The sequence below is a fragment of the Mus caroli genome, chromosome 6 (assembly GCF_900094665.2).
Source record: "Mus caroli chromosome 6, CAROLI_EIJ_v1.1, whole genome shotgun sequence".
In the NCBI taxonomy this organism is placed as follows: Eukaryota; Metazoa; Chordata; class Mammalia; order Rodentia; family Muridae; genus Mus; species Mus caroli.
This window is the reverse complement of record NC_034575.1, coordinates 132818137-132835138: the sequence shown is the minus strand read 5'-3', so window position 1 is coordinate 132835138 and position 17002 is coordinate 132818137. Positions and strand designations below refer to the sequence as shown.

At 45.1% G+C, this 17002-nt stretch overlaps 1 protein-coding gene across 1 annotated transcript in view; it reads right to left on the bottom strand.

The window, feature by feature from the left end:
- Window positions 1-707: 707 nt before the first annotated feature.
- Window positions 708-17002, bottom strand: part of Crebl2 (cAMP responsive element binding protein like 2) — a 28141-nt gene continuing 11846 nt past the window's right edge. The window contains exons 2-5 of the mRNA XM_021165131.2: window positions 9504-9701; window positions 7574-7718; window positions 6496-6532; window positions 708-1558 (exon numbers count right to left, since the gene is read on the bottom strand). Of these exons, the coding sequence (XP_021020790.1) occupies window positions 6519-6532; window positions 7574-7718; window positions 9504-9701 (357 nt within the window). The 3' untranslated portion in view covers window positions 708-1558; window positions 6496-6518. The remainder of the gene's footprint in view (window positions 1559-6495; window positions 6533-7573; window positions 7719-9503; window positions 9702-17002) is intronic.

Sequence of the window (17002 nt, the reverse complement as noted above, 5' to 3'; positions counted from 1 at the left end):
GCCTGTAACTATGACACCTCCCTTTGACTGCCAGTCTGTGGCAAATACTTCCTTTTCTGGAAGTCAAATTCCTGCTTCATCAGAGGGAGGAACAATTGTAATAATTAGCAGCAACAGAGAATACATATGACTGAACTAGTGAGAGAAGTGAGTAAAGTAGAAATTCCTTGTCTCTGAACCTCTCCTACTATGAGCTTTGCCCCCAACCACACTCCACATCATGCAAATTCGGCTGTGCTGGGACCCATACAGAGCCATATGCGACTCCACATACCCACCAGGCCCCAGGCTGCAGTGCAGGGTGCAGCTCAGGATGCCCCAGCACAGTGGGGGCACAGGCTAAAGCAGGTACAAGCACACAGTAGGCTTCTTTCTCTCTGGCTCAGAACACATTCATAAGGACACTCATGTCAGGGAAGAACTGAGTACTCTGCCAACAGCAACAGCCATAGCGTCACCAGCAGGATGGCCTGTGCTCTACACAGCAAGGCAGATACCCAGTCTCAGCAGCTACGTTCATTCTGTACTCTTTAGAAAAACCCCATGCGAGCCGGGCGTGGTGGCACACGCCTTTAATCCCAGCACTCGGGAGGCAGAGGCAGGCGGATTTCTGAGTTCGAGGCCAGCCTGGTCTACAAAGTGAGTTCCAGGACAGCCAGGGCTATACAGAGAAACCCTGTCTCGAAAAACCAAAAAAAAAAAAAAAAAAAAAAAAAAAAAAAAAAAAAAAAAGAAAAACCCCATGCCTCAGCTGAGTGCACAAGCAAATGTGTGTACATGGAGACATACAGCAGAAACCATGTCACACAGACTGCAGATTAAGGTAACGGATGCTACTAAGAGAAATAAACTGTGGCTAATTATTCTCCAAGCATGGATTTGGCCCTAGCCAGCTTTCATAAATACAGTCAAAGGAAAGAGCAAAATGAGGCTGTCAGGGGCCTTGTGTTGGGCTTTGTTATGGACATTCTTTAAAACAGGCATATCACTATGGGTTATAAAAATAGAAATGTGTATATCTGTTAATACATACTCACAGCTTATGCTGGAATGGCTCACAGACAAGCAAACATTACTCAAGTAACTAGAAAGTGGGTCCATAAAGGCTGAGAACTATGGGAGACAAATAGCCTATTTGGTGTCTTTTCGTAGGGTGATTAAAAACAAGAAAAGAAGTGACAACTAAACACACATACACACAAATCTATCAATTACATAGGACAAGTAGAAATTAACCATGAAAGCCACAGGGCTAAGGTGCAAACGTGCGCTTCCATCCACTTCCTCTGCCCCCGCGGGCTCGGCATCACGACTGTTAACCGACGTGGTGAGCGACACAGAGCAGGTCTGTCTGAAGGTCGGCCGGCAAGTCTAAGCGCTGCTCGAGGACCTTCCTGACGCATCGTCACACATTATGGTAGAAACTTTGGGTTTACAGAGATGGTTACTGAGCGTAAGCGGAAAATGGAGCCAAGAAGCAAAGTCCTGCCCCATTCGTCCTCCATAGACATCACACCATTGGCTTTGATCACTGACTGCCTTTTATATGATCTTCACCCTGGACACAAAGCAAATGCAACAAGAATGTTGTCAGTCATTTTGACGTTTGCTTAATCAACTCTAAAACTCATGACTTTATGTATTTGTTTGTCCATTCATCTCTATCATCTATCTGTGTGTGTGTGTGTGTGTGTGTGTCACAGCACACATGCAGAGGTCAGAACACAACCTCAATTCCAGGCTTTACCTCCCACCATGTTTGCAATAAGGGCTTTATTGTTTTTCTTTTTTCTTTTTTTTTTAAAAAAGATTTAATTAATTAATTTATTATATATAAATACACTGTAGCTGTCTTCAGACACACCAGAAGAGGGCATCAGATCTCATTACAGGTGGTTGCTGGGATTTGAACTCAGGAACTCTGGAAGAGCAGTCAGTGCTCTTACCCACTGAGCCATCTCTCCAGCCCTCTCTTTGTTGTTTTTCGACTGTGTACACCACAACTGCCAGCCTATGAACTTGCAGACTCTCCTGTCTCCACTTCCCATCTGACTGCTGACGTGCTGGGATCGCAGAGCATACTCCTGAGCCTGGCTTTATGACTCAGGTCCTCATGCTTTTCTAGAAAGCATTTCACTCACTGAACTATAGTCAGCCCATCCTAAGTGGCTTCTAGTTATTTGAGTAAGGGCTGATATAGTGTTTCTCAAACACTACTGTACCAGAGGATGACCGTGAACCCCTCATGTTAGGTACTGCAATTACAGGTATGCGCCACCATACCCAGCTAAAATTCATGATTTTTTCTTCAGGTTAATATATATAGGAGGAGCCAAGCGTGGTGGCGCACGCCTTTAATCCCAGTACTCGGGAGGCAGAGGCAGGCAGATTTCTGAGTTAGAGGCCAGCCTGGTCTACAGAGTGAGTTCCAGGACAGCCAGGGCTACACAGAGAAACCCTGTCTCAAAAAAACCAGAAAGAAAGAAAGAGAGAGAGAGAGAGAGAGAGAGAGAGAGAGAGAGAGAGAGAAAGAGAAAGAGAGAAAGATACAGGAGGGCTTTGTGTTGTTGTTATTGTTTGATTTGTTGTGACTCAGATCTTACTCCACCACAGGATGGCCTGAACTGTGTAGCTACGATGGTTCTATTGACAAGAATCAAAAATCACCTGGGAGAAGGGCTTGTGGGGGATACCTTGTTCCACTACCTGATGTGTGAAGACCCACTCTGGGTGGCACCATTTCTGAGGCAAGGGACTGGACAAAGGGAAGTGAGCAGCAGCTTTGTCCAATCCTCACTCTGTTTCGTCCTGGGGATGTGATGTGATTAGATGCCTCAAGCTCCTCACCCTGTGACATTCTCATCATGAGATCTTCAAACTGCAAGCTAAAATAAACTCTTTTCCAGTTGCTTCTGTCTGGGTATTTTATCAAAGCAATAGGAAAGGAAACTAAGATGGCGGCCTAGGTTGGCCTCGGAATCCTGGCAAACGTTTCACCTCAGCCTTCTGAGTACTCAGATGGCTGGTGTGAGTCACCAGTTTCAGCTAGTGAGACTTTTAAAAGCTATAAATATATAGAAAATTAGTTAATTTTGTTATTTTTGCCAGTTTTAGATTAAGGTCCAATGTTATCTACTAAAAGTTATCAAAAACCCAGTTCCCTTAATTTTATAACTTTTTTGAGATAGGGTTTCATGTAGCCCAGGCTGGTCTCTAGCTCAGTAATTAGTTAAGGATGGCCTTGACCGTCTGACCCTCTGGGCTCCACCTCAGTGGGTACCCCGTGTGGCAACGTCTCCTTATAACTACTTTAAGCCTTCCCAGAGTTAAGAACAAAGACGAAAATGCCTGATATTTTCACCCTCAACCCCATGGGTGACACAGTAGATTACACACCTGAACCTGACTGACTAGTCTAAAACCTTCAGTGTCTTCAGTCAGTCAATATGTGCAAGACATTAGCCCCTGCATATCATAAAGGAAACTGAGCTCATTGTGGTCACCCCCAAAACAGGTTCCATAGTATTCTTAAGTGAAATGGGTAAACGCTCACAAGCCTAGAGCTGAGAATGTAATCTTTTAATATGAGGAGCAACAGAAGATAAAAGAAGATAACTAGATTTCAAAGAAGTGAAATCTTTGTGTCTCCAAGGACACTGTTGGAAGACTGCTGCTAGAGGAGAGGAGTCTGCAAAGCACAGCATGGGACACCCAGTGCCAGGGCAAGGGGGAGTGTGTGGGTGTGGGGAATTGCAGGCTGGTATCCAGGTGAGCTGAGGGTTAAGACCCCGATGGTCATAATTCACCTACATGACACAGTAGGCCTTCCCTCACGCTCCTGGAACTCTGGCCCCTGCCTAAGTTACCGCACCCCTCACAGCCCCCACAAGAGAAGCATGATCAGTAGTCATGTAAGCAATGGCCCAAGCTTCTGACCTTCAGGCTAAACTCCTCCCCAGTTACCTAGCAACAGTGAAGACCATAAAAGGGGTGCTCAGCCCCCACCTTACTCTCTTACTCCTTTGTCCTCTTACCTCTCACTTCTCTCTCCTCTTCCCTTTCTCTTTGTCTTCTTCTTTCCTCTCCTCTCTCCTTCTTTCCTTCTTTCTCTCTAGCCTTTCCCCCTCCCCCCTCCCTGCATTTCTATAATAAAGCTCTTAAGCCATAGAGTCTATGCTCCTTCTAGATCCGCTATGCCACTCTCACCAGTGTTGGGAACCTCTTCCCTTATCCCTCGCTCCTATAAACCTGGTGGCTTTAGCAAAGTAGTTCTGGGGTCCCCAGGCAGGGCTGCCCCTTGGCCACCCCCTGAAGAGTGGGACAGAGGAATGCCCACCCAGGGATGAGTGGGTAGGGTAGGTAGCAGCCCTCACACGCCTGACTGACCAGAGAATAGGGAAACTCTGGTGGGACGTGGGCCTCTTTTCCCTTTCCCCACTTCCCCCGGGCCTCCCTTTATTTTGTTCCCAACATGTGGGCACACACATCCTAGCACAGCACAGAGCACCCAGTGCCAGGGCAAGGGGGAGTGTGTGGGCACATGTGCTCCTAGGTCACAGGAGGCTGACAAGGAGAATGCTGAGTTCCAGCCAGCTTGGGCTACATAGTGAGACTGCCACAAAACACAAAAAAGATAACACAAAGAAGCCCCAGCAACAGAACAAAACCCTAATTGAAACATTGGCAAACTCAAACACATCTCAAAACACACACACACACACACACACACACACACACACACACACGAACAAATGGCCAGTCTGCACAAGGAAAACCATTTAGAACCAATGGTCATTAAGGAAATGCACAATGCAGAGATACTGAGATGGCTCAGTGGTTAAACATGCTTTCCATACCATCTTGGTGACCTGCGTTTCATCCCCAGGACTGATATAAACCTAGGAGAGAACAGACTCCACAAAGTTGCCGTCTGACCTCCACACATGCTCTGTGTACATATACACTCTGTCATGCACACACACAGTAATAATAAAAACATGACGAAATATTGCTTCATGCTCACTAGGAGGGCTATAGTTTTTTTAAAAAACCAACCTAGATACTGGGCATGGTGGCACAGACCTGTAACTTTGTTACCTGGGAGGAGAGGCAGAGGCAGGAGGATTGCAGGAAGTTCAAGGTCAGCATGGGAAACATGAATTATAGACCACTGGGGCCATATAGCAAGACTCTTGTCCTTAAAACAAACAAACAAGTAATTCCAGCACTCAGGAGGCAGAGATAGGGGTATTTGAGTTGAAGGCCAGCCTGGCCTACTGAACAAGTTCCAGGACAACCAAGACTACACAGAGAGACCCTGTTTCAAAAACCAATAAATAAGTAAAATTTAAAAAATCAAAACAAAATCCAAAATAGGGCTGCCATAGTGGCACATGCCCGAAATCCCTGCTACCAGAGAGACTGAGACAGAGGATCACTTGAGCCCTGGAATTCAGTCAGTCCCAGGCAACAGAGGGAGACCTCATCTCTCACAAAATAAAAGATAGAAAATAACATGATGAGATGTAAATAAAACCAATTAGTAAAAATGTAACCCATTCTGACCACCATAGGCAACTGTTTAACAGTTCCTTCAATGTTCAACAGAACTCCAGATGGCCCAACAGTTTGTCCCCAGGTGCACACACACAAGAGCAGGCAGGCTGTGCCGCACACACCTGTAGTGTAGTCCCAGCACCTGGGAGCTGAAGGCAGGAGGATCAGGATTCAGGTTATCATCAGCTATACAGTGAACTCAAGCACACCAGACCCCCAAAATGTCAAGCCCCCACACAGTCATATACACATTTTCACAGAAACAATGTTGACAATAGCCCAAATATCAACAGGTGGAGACAGATGGCTCTCAGTGGATGGGTGGATAAGTAACTGTGCTGTGTGCATCTATAAAATAATGAACCATAAGAAGGGATGACGTTGTGATACATGTGGAATATGAAAAGGGGGGCTGGAGAGATGGCTCAGCCGGTAAGAGCACTGACTGCTCTTCCAGAGGTCCTGAGTTCAATTCTCAACAATCACATGGTGGCTCACAACCATCTGTGATGGGATTTGATGCCCTCTTCTGGTACATCTGAAGATAGCAACAGCGTACTCATAAAATTAAATAAATAATTCTTTAAAAAAAATGAAAAGATTAGGTTAGGTTAAAGAAGTCAGATGCAGAAGTTAATAAATGATTCCGTTTTTACAAAATATCTACAATGGATCAGTCCATTGGGATCTCAGGTCAATGGTTGCAAAGGGCTGGTGGGGAAGGTCAAAGGATTGAATGTTTACAGGCCAGGGGTCTCAAAGAGTGATCATATATTTGTAGTTAGAGATGATAGTTGTGTAACACTGTGAATATACCAAATAGCTCTGCATTGTTGTTTTAAAATGGCTGATTTTTTTGAAGTTTTTCATTTTGTGGTACATGTGTTTTACTTCAACAAAAATAAAAATAATGCTGAACTGGTGGTATAGAGAACTTACTCATCGTATCTGAAGCCACAGGTTCAATTCCCCACCACTGCAAAAGAAGAAAACCATCCTCAGTTACACCTTACTGTAGTTACAACCTAGACCTGAGAGACGAGCCTCTGGCATTGTACTCTGAGCCACTGGGCGTTCACCCAGCTGTACTGCTCCGTCTCCTTTTATTTCCCTATTTTGGTTTTTATCTTGGGCTTGAATGTAAGGCCTAGAGCAGTGGTTCTCAACGTGTGGGTCTCGACCCTTTGACAATACGCAATCTTTACATTACTATTGATCTTTTGGATTGGTTTGCTTTCTGTTTGTTTTGTTTTGTTTTGTTTGGAGACAGGGTTTCACTGTGTAGTTCTGGCTGTCCTGGCCTCATGCTATAGACCAGGCTGGCCTAGAACTCAGAGATCCACCTGCCTTCCAAATGCTGGGATTAAAGGTGCGTGCCACCACCACCCAGTTTATGATTCTTAACTGTAGCAAAGTTACAGTTATAAAGTAGCAACAAAAATAATTTTATGGCTGGAGGGGCCACACAACATGAGAAAGTGTATTACTGGGTTACAGTATTAGGAAGCTTGGGAATCACTGACCTAGAGTGTACTAAGCTCTCACACACAGCCTAAGCTAAGCTATAGGCACTAAGAATATGATTCTTTAGCATGACTATTGGGAGTCAATGTGTGAGCTCGATGTTAAATCACCTTGTAATGTACTTGTAAAAACCAGTCAAAGAGAGCAGCTTTAACAGCCCCCGAGGATCACTTCAAGTTACGGACTGACTACCATACCATTCGTCAGCTGCCTGGGTTATTCTGTCTTTAGAGACACAGTGTCTTTCTATGAATCCCAGGCTGGTCTCCAACTTGGTGTCTCCCTAGTGATGGCAAACCAGGTGTACACCACCACACCCAGCCTTCAGCTTTCATTTCAGGATTTAGGATCCTCTGACAAAACATTTGCTGATTAGCATTTTACAAATGACATTAGTACTTTACTTTATTTCAAGCTACACTGCTTAGTGGTCAACAAACATTCTACCTTGGGATGCTTGCTTAACAAAAATGCTGCCATAGACAGTACTCACACGAGTTGGTGTTAGCGTCTGTCTTCCCAGCTTTGGGATGCCTGCTTGAGTTCTGCTGAGGCTTGCTCTGCTCCTCGCCAGTGAGTAGGGCCCTTATTTCAGAAGGGATTTTCCCTTGGTCCATTGCCATGCACCACTGCTTGTACTGAAATATTTAATACACTCAGTAAAACGCTAAGTCAGAGTCCAGGCAGCACATGTGGAAATGCTAGACACAAGAGCTCTCCTGCAGGCTTGTCTGTAGCTCACTGCTATAGCACTTGCTTAGAAGTCGCATATGCCAGGTAGCCAGCCCATGAGCTTCTGGAGACTGCTCTTACTGCCCTCGGTCTTGCCAAGGACAGTGGGATTACAGGTGTGCACTACAGTATACTCAGCTCTGTGGGTCCTGAGGGGTCTGATCTCAAGGTACGCTGCTCACTTAGTCGTCTCCTGAGCCCTGCAGGGTCTTTGTTTTATTTTTAGACATAGTCTCATAGAGTCCAGAGGATGGCCTTGAACCCCTGATCCTTCTGCCTCCATCCCCCAAGTGCAGGGATTCCAGACATGCACCACAATGGCCAGCTTTATTGCTTTTTGAAGAGCCAGCTTTTCAACAGTCATGGTAGTACCACATGTTTCCCCACCTGTCACCTCATCCCTGAGTGCACAGTGAAGGGGTTTTAATTGTTTTATCTACTCTCACACTTTTACAGTCTCTATGAAGTCTGAATGAAACATGCAGAGTAAACTCATGGAAACTCGAATGGCAGCCTCCTTGCAGAACTGTGGCTGTTATGCAGCTTTCCCACTTAGCGACACATTGTGAGCACCTTCCAGATCAGTAGATATGGATGTGCACTGTGACTCCCCACCTGGTCACCTGTAGGCTCATATATGAATACAGCATGGCTTATACCTAAGTCTGCTACTGCACCTTTTCGTTTATTTGGGGGGAGGGGTGGATTAAGACAGGGTCTCATATATCCTAGATTGGCCTCCAACTCACTGTGCAATTAAAATGACCCTGAACTTCTTCTCCTCTTCCTGCCTCCATCTCCTGAGTGCTGGTTACAGGATGTGTCATCACTGTTCATGCAGTGCTGGCATCACACTCAGGACCTCGTGCATGCTAGAGAAGCACTCCCCCCGCTCAGCTACCTCCCCGCCCTCTGTAACTTCTCATCATGGGCATGGCTGTGGGGGGTCAGAGGACACCTGCAGGCCAAGGGTGGGTTTAGGGACTGGAGGGTCAACAGTCTTGCTGGCAGGCACCTTGGTCTGCTGAGCCACTCTGTCTGCCCTCTAAACATCTTCCTTTTTCCTTTTTCCTTTTCCTTCTAAAACTGGGATCTTTGGGGTTTGTTTTGTTTTATTTGTTCAGTTTGGGGAGAACTCCAGCTCTTTTTGTTTTTTTAAAGGTTTACTTGTTTATGAGTGCTTTGTTTGCATGTACACCTGCATACCAGAAAAAGGCATGGGAACCCATCATAGATGGTCATGAGCCACCATGTGGTTGCTGGGAATTGCACTCAGAACCTCTGAAAGAGCAGCCAACACTTTTAATTGCTGAGTCATCTCTCCAGTCATCATTTTTTTCCTATCAAAACATTCTGTAATGTTGCCACCAGCACTGTATTAAAATGTGTATTTGGTCCCATCTGGTGGTGGTGGTGCACGCCTTTAATCCTAGGCATAGGCTTAGGCAGGAGGACCTCTGTGAGTTCAAGGCCAGCCTGGTCTACAGAGTAGTTCTAGGACAGCCAGGGCTACACAGAGAAACCCTACTCAAAAAACAAAAGCAAACAAAAAGCGTCCAGTGTGAAAAGAGCTTCACATTGTCTCCAGTGTGAGCACTGATGGCTAAGGACTGCTGTAGCTCCTGTTCTGCTGTGCCCCTCATGACCTGCCAGGCTAGGACGGGTGTTTTATCGTTGGTGAAAGACTTTACCATTTCCAGTTCCTCTCGGAGTGCACATATAGCTCTTTCCCGACTGGATACCAACTCCTCCAAGTACTGGTATCTCAGCTTTTTCCTGGCCCGGCATTCTCTCGCACTCTGCCGGCTTCGTTCAAGTTTCGCTTTCAAGTCAATTTTGGCTGGCTTCCGTCCTCGCTTACCAGGCTTCTTCACTTTGCCTCCAACCACCTTTGCAAGAGAGAGGAGACAACGTTTTCCTTTTAGTTTTCTTTATGGAAAAACAACTATGGTTGCCTATTGGCAAAGAGAATGTTTATAAACAAGGAAGCAAAGCCTACACAGCCAAGAAAGCATAGTCCTGTCTCATCATCCTGAGTCCTCGTGTTTTTCCATAATTTTAATACCATGAGTGTGAGATTAACTAGACAAGCTTTATTAATTCTTCAATAATAATAATATTAATAAAATTTTAAATAGTTTAACAGTGAATTCTATAATCCATATGAATATGGATATTTAAAATTATGTTTTAAATTATGTGTATGAGAGAGAGAGAGAGAGAGAGAGAGAGAGAGAGAGAGAGAGAGAGAAAACTAGTTACCCATGGAGACCAGAGGAGGTCGCTGGATCCCCTCCAGGGTGAGTCATGTCTCACCTGCTGGAGACTTTCTGAAGCAAATGCTGGGATCTGAACTCATTCCCTGTGCAAGAGCGGTACCTGCTCTTAATCACTGAGTGAGCCATCTTGTTAGTCCCTATAAATAATGTTTATTGCCTTGAGAAAACTATATTAAAATTAAGTAAAAGCATTCAAAATTCTGGGCTGGAGAGATGGTTCAGAGGTTAAGAGCATTTGTTGCTCCTGTGGAGCTCTAGGTTTGACCCTCAGAATCCAGGTGGTTGCTTATAAACATCTGTGACACCAATTCCAGAGGATCTGATGCCCTCTGCTAGCCTCCTCTGTCACTAAGTATGCATGTGGTGCATAGACATACATGCACTTATACACAGAAAATACCAAAACAAAAAATTTAATTAAAAAAGTAAACTTTTCACCCATGGAAGGAGTTACAGAGACAAAGTTTGGAGCTGAGACAAAAGGATGGACCATCTAGAGATTGCCATATCCAGGGATCCATCCCATAATTAGCCTCCAAACCATGACACCATTGCATACACTAGCAAGCGTTTGCTGAAAGGACCCTGATATAGCTGTCTCTTGTGAGACTAGGCCGGGGCCTAGCAAACACAGAAGTGGATGCTCACAGTCAGCTATTGGATGGATCACAGGGTCCCCAATGGAGGAGCTAGAGAAAGTATCCAAGGAGCTAAAGAGATCTGCAACCCTGTAGGTGCAACAACATTATGAACTAATCAGTACCCCGGAGCNCTTGACTCTAGCTGCATATGTACCAAAAGATGGCCTAGTAGGCCATCACTGGAAAGCGAGGCCCATTGGACATGCAAACTTTATATGCCCCAGTACAGGGGAATGCCAGGGCCAAAAAGTGGGAATGGGTGGGTAAGGGAGTGGGGGGGGGGAGGGTATGGGGGACTTTTGGGATAGCATTGGAAATGTAATTGAGGAAAATACGTAATAAAAAAATATTTTAAAAAAAGTAAACTTTTATCATGATTTTAAAAAAAGACTTTATTTTCTGTGTATGGGTGTTTTGCCTACACATTTTTTGTAGGACATGTGTGTCTGTTGCCTGCTGAGGTTGGAAGATAGCATTGGATCCCTTGGGGCTGGAGTTGCAGACAGTTGTGAGCTGTCATGTGGGCACTAGAATCAAACCTGGACCATGTATAAGAACAAGTACCCTTAACCACTGAGCCATCTCTCCAGCCCTAGTTTATCATGATTTCAACATAAGAAAGTTAACAAATGAGGACTTCCTTGCTTGGCATGGCAATGAACAGGTTTAATCTCATGTCTATTTTTAAGGTACTTTTGTTTTGTTTTAAGGATGGCTACTGGGAGTTTATTCATTGCTTGTTGCAAGGCAGGTGCAAGGGTTCAGGAAAGGTCAGTGGTGTGAGAGAAGAAGGGCTCTCTCCAGCTCCTGCTGGTGTCTATTGCTGCAGCAGCTTGCCTATTTTACTGGTGGGGTGGGTGGGTAGAGCTCTGGCCTAGCATCACGGAATCCATGGGCTAGCTGGTGGTGCTGCCAGCTCAAGATGGCATCCTGGTATTAGCCTGGCCAGAATGGATGACTGGCTACTGTTTCAGTTTCAGGAGCGAGGCCATGGGTGATCAGGCTTCTGGAGGCCGGGAGGGATTCTGCTGACTACTCAGGAAACTCCAACACTGTGGCTATGCATAAGAAGATGGACTTCCCGAAAAAGAAGCTGGCACATTAGTGGCTGTGGTTGGCCTTAGGGAGACCCCAGTGCAAGGGTAGTTTCCCCCTGGGTACTTCCACAGGAGCTGTAGCTGGCTGAGGAGCCCAGTGGGCAGGTTATTGGTCATAGGATTCTAGGAGGCAGCTGCTGGAAGGGATGGCTGCTGTGCTGTTGACACCTGAGCAGTGTCCTTCCTCACTGGCCTAGGCACAAGGTCATGGGTAGCAAGTTCTGGGACCCTAGGCTGTGAACCCGTTTACAGGGATAAGTTATTACCTGTGTGAGTGCATACTTACTCCCTTTTTAATTTCAAATTTTAAAAATTTGCAATTAGACAAAATATATAATGCCTACATTAAATCATATATAGATTGTAGGACCATGAAAGGCAGCCTGGTTCCTGGTTGGAAACCCTGATGACCCTGAGAGATTGGCAGGCATTTTGCCTGGTTCCCAAACAATAGGCTCCTGACATGAGCCACAGCCCTCCATAGATCTGTGGCCATCAGTAACATAAGGGCAATGCCCTAAGCCCCTCCAAAGGTAGAGGATGTGACCTGTAGTCACATAGCCTCAAGACAGATCTCCATTTCTTGGGGGGTGGAGCAGGGTTTCTCTATGTAACCCTGGCTGTTCTGGAACTCACTCTGTAGAACAAGCTGGCCTAGAACTCAGAAATCTGCCTGCCTCTGCCTCCCAAGTGTGGGGATTAAAGGTGTGCGTGCCACCACTGCCCAGCCAGATTTCCATGGATTGTCTCTTTTTGTTGCGATCTGCTGTGGGGAGCAATGGAACAGGCCTTCACCTAAAGAGCCAGCCTTCTAATCTCCGGCAGGAAGGCCTCTCAGCCCTCCCAGTTACCGCCTCCACCAAGCCAAACCACCTACAGAACAAGCCAAGGACACTATCCCTGCAGGACCCAGCTGGAGCACTCCCATTTTTCCCCTTCGGCCCCAGGCTAGATCCAGCTCTTCTGAGGCTCCCAGCAGAGCATGGGTGCCCAAGAGCCTGAGAACCAGACAGCCTGGCCTCCTTGCAGGCCCAGGACCACTGAGCCAGCTTGGTGTCCCCTGGATTTCAGACTGCACTCCCCCTCCTCACCCAGTGGTGTCCCCTGACTTCCCAAAGCCTGACATCTGCTCCCCCCCCCCCCCCCCCCCAGCACTGGAGTTGGGTAAGCGTAGTCAAACTCCCGTGTCCTGGATGCAGGATACCACAAACCCTACAGTAGATATATATGATGTTTCTAAGCAACTTAGCTATAAGCTCGCTCTATAGATGTACTAAGCCCATAGGAAGACAGAAGATGTCCCTGAAGTTTTCAGTCATCGTGTCCAGCCTCTAGAAACTGGTAATTACTGCCCCAGACTAACTCAGGTTTCCACCTGTGTCACAGACAGGCTCTCCAGATCTGCTATTCGCTAATTGCTTAGGCACAATTATCAGGAGACTGGCAAAGAACCCCCACAGGTCAGTTCTGAAACCAAGTCACCTTGGAGGTCACACTCCAGCAATGCCTTCACACCTTTCTTGGGGAAGGCCCGCTGGATCCAGTTTTTACAAACCCTAACATTGCCTTACTACTTCAGAGCTCTTCAAACGTTTCCACAATTAGATTCTCCATCTCTGCTTGACAAAACTGAATGATGTCCCATTTTCTCTGAAAACCACCTTTACAGCAAGGCTGTATCTGTAGCTCAGGGACAGAGTTGGGGATTAGTGGTAGAGCCCTACTTTGTATAAAGTCCTCAGTTCAAGCTCATTTCCACCAACACAATCACTCTCAAGAATGCACATTTATACCCTCAATGTACTGAATGCTTTTCAGATGATTCTAAAAGAGGTGTAAAATAAGACACCAGCAGTCAATCTCTGCAATAAATCTAAGCCTGCAAGGCAACCAAGCTAAAGGATAATACTATTTGTTTATCTATGACCATTATTGGTATCACATACAAACAATGCCAAGTACACTATAAGAACTGGACCACTAAGTATAATGGTTAGATTTTTAAAAACTAAGGCCAGTGTTGTGGCACATGCCTTTAATCCTAGTACACTCTAGGAAGAGGTAGGTGGACCTCTGTGAATTCTGGGCCAGCTAGGGTTACATAATGAGACCTTGACTCAAAATAAACCTAAACCAAACAGACAACAAAATAAAACAAACAAACAAAAACCCTATTTATTCATTTACTTGTTGGTTCTGGAGTTCCAATCCAGAGCCTCAGCCCTAAGAAACAAACAAGCAAACAAAACAAAAACAAAAAACCTAAAAACATAACAAACACCCTCCAACCTTTAAAACAAACAGGCCACTTTTATACCCTTATCAAATTCCACTTCTATCATGATGGCTAACCATGGCCTCTAGTATCTTACAGGATAGTTTAGAAAGGAGACAGATTACTCCATAGCTGTGGGGAAAACAGTACCATTTCCACTTGGTACCATATTAGGAGCTAGCTGTGGACTGGCATGATGGCTCAGTGGTTAAGAGCACTGGCTATTATTCTAAAGGACCAGAGTTTGATTCCCAGCACATCTATGGTGGCTGATAGCCATCTGTAACTCTAGTCCCTGGGAATCCAATGTCCTCTTCTGGCTGCACTTGTACACACTGCACGCACTTGATGCATATACCCGTATGTAAAACATAATTTTTTTTTTTTTTGGTTTTTCGAGACAGGGTTTCTCTGTGTAGCCCTGGCTGTCCTGGAACTCACTCTGTAGACTAGGCTGGCCTTGAACTCAGAAATCCACCTGCCTCTGCCTCCCGAGTGCTGGGATTAAAGGCGTGCACCACCACGCCCGGCTTAAAACATAAATATTTAAGAAGCCAGCTACTTTAATACTTTGCCCTGGTAAGTTTCAACTTTTCAAAAGCGGGTTTGTGACCGCTTTTCGGTCTGTATCATCATGTTTACATTCCAGTATAACAATACACTCCTCAGAAAGCTTTCCAGGGCCAAACGTTTGTGAGACATTGTGAGACATGGCCTCAGTGACCTCAGCATTATGAAATTGTAGATGGTGCTTATACTTAATAAACTACCCAAGCTTAAAACAATGGTTTGAATGCATCTTGCATTACATCTGTGACTGCGAATTTTTAGAAAGCAATATAGAGGGCCAGGGACAAAGCACAGCGGTAGAGCACTTGCCTTGCATACACGTGGTACATGCAATGATGGAACATGCTGTATTCAATTCAGGAGGCCAAGGCAAGAGGACTGCTTTGAGTTCAAGATCAACTACAGCTACCCAGAATATGACCCTGTCTGTCTCAAAAGACACACACGGCGGGGGGGAGGGGGGGGAGGAGAGGGGAGGAAAGAGGTGTATAGCATGTGTCTGTAATCTCAGCACTAGTAACTAAGCAAGCTCAGGAATTTGAAGGCAGACTGGGCTTTCTTCATATGGAGACCTTATCTAGGAAGGAAGGAGGGAAGGAAGGAAGGAAGGGAGGGAGGGAGGGAAGGAAGGAGCGAGCAAGCGAGCCTGGTAAGATGACACAGAGTAAAGTACTTGTTACATAAACTTGATGACCTGAATTCAATCCCTGGATCGTATGGTGGGATGGAAGGAGAAAATCAACTCCTCAAAAGTTGACTTCTGAGCTGCATATGCAGGCCCTGTCACAAGTGTGCTCTCTTCATCTCTCTTTTCGCACACTTACCACAATAACAATTCTTAGGAAGAGAAGGCAAGCCATGTGACAGGGCAGGGAGTCAGCAATCCCACGGTGTTAAATCCACTGCCTTACATACTGATGCTCTAGTTAATTCAGAGATGGCTGCCTTTGAGAAGCCAGCAAGACAACAGAGTGTACAGCAGTCTTCTTTGAATTCTGAATTAAATCTAGCACAACCATCATAAAAATCAAGCAAAAATCATAAGTACCTATTTAGCTTTCAGAGCAAAATATGTAATTATTGGATTTCACTTATTGCATCTATGTCTGCACAGCACTGGGTGCCCAATGCTTGTGAAGACTAGAAAAGGGTGATGGGTTCCTTTGAAACTGGAGTTAAAGGCAGTTGTGAGTGCTGAGAATCAAACCTGAGAGTCCTCTGAAAGAGCAGCCAGCACTCTTAACTGCTGAGTCATCTTTTCAACTCCAGGGATTCCTTTGTTAAAGTTGAAAGTACAGTAAATTAATTGGGAGGTTCTGTACTTTGTTATCAATACAATGAGGTTAATGCCATATGGCCACTACAGTTCCAGTTTAACTGTTTCTGCAATGGCCAGTGTGAGCTTTGTGTAGCAGCCACGGCGTGTAACTGAGTACACCAGTGTTCTAGGTGGCTGTTAGTAGCAGAGGGTGGTTGTACATGACCTCAAGCTTTAAAATGCATTACAATGGTTTGCAAAGCCCAAGGATTATACAAATATAGGTTAGTATATCAGTTGCTTTAACACCTGAACTCTGTGCATTTCATTAGCCATTCATGTATATGGGCAGGGGCAGGAGAGATGTTAAAAGCATGTATTAGTCTTACACAGGGTCTCAGTTTGGTTTCCAGCACCCACTTCAGGCAGCTCACAATCGCTAGTAATTCCAGCTCTAGGGAGTTACTGCTTCTGTGGAAACATGCACACATATGTGCATCCCCACAGACACACACACGTGCACACCCCCACGTTTCACCCCCCAACATGTACGACCCCCACATATGTGCACCTGCCCACACACACATAAAAATAATCTTTAAAAAAAAGTATAAACATTGACTAAGTTTCCTTCCCTTTCTGGCTAGTCAGGACAACTATATAGATCACACTCAAATTTGAAGTGACCCTCCTGCTGGGATTTATAGATTCATGTCTGCTAATTATGGTTCTATCATCTTTTCCTTTAGCTGGGTAGTGGTGGCATACGTTTTTAACCCCAGCACAGGGAGGCAGAGGCAGGTAGATCTCTGAGTTCAAGGCCAACCTGGTCTATGGAGTAAGTTCCAAGTCAGGACTACACAGAGAAACCCTGTCTCAAAAAACAAACAGGCCAACAAACCCAAATCCCACCCCTTTAATGCTATATACTTATTACTATATACTTATTGATTACAATATACTTTTACTATATACTATTACTATATACTTATTACTATATACTTATTGATTACTATATACTTATTATTATATAATATTACTATATACTTATTACTATATACTTATTACTA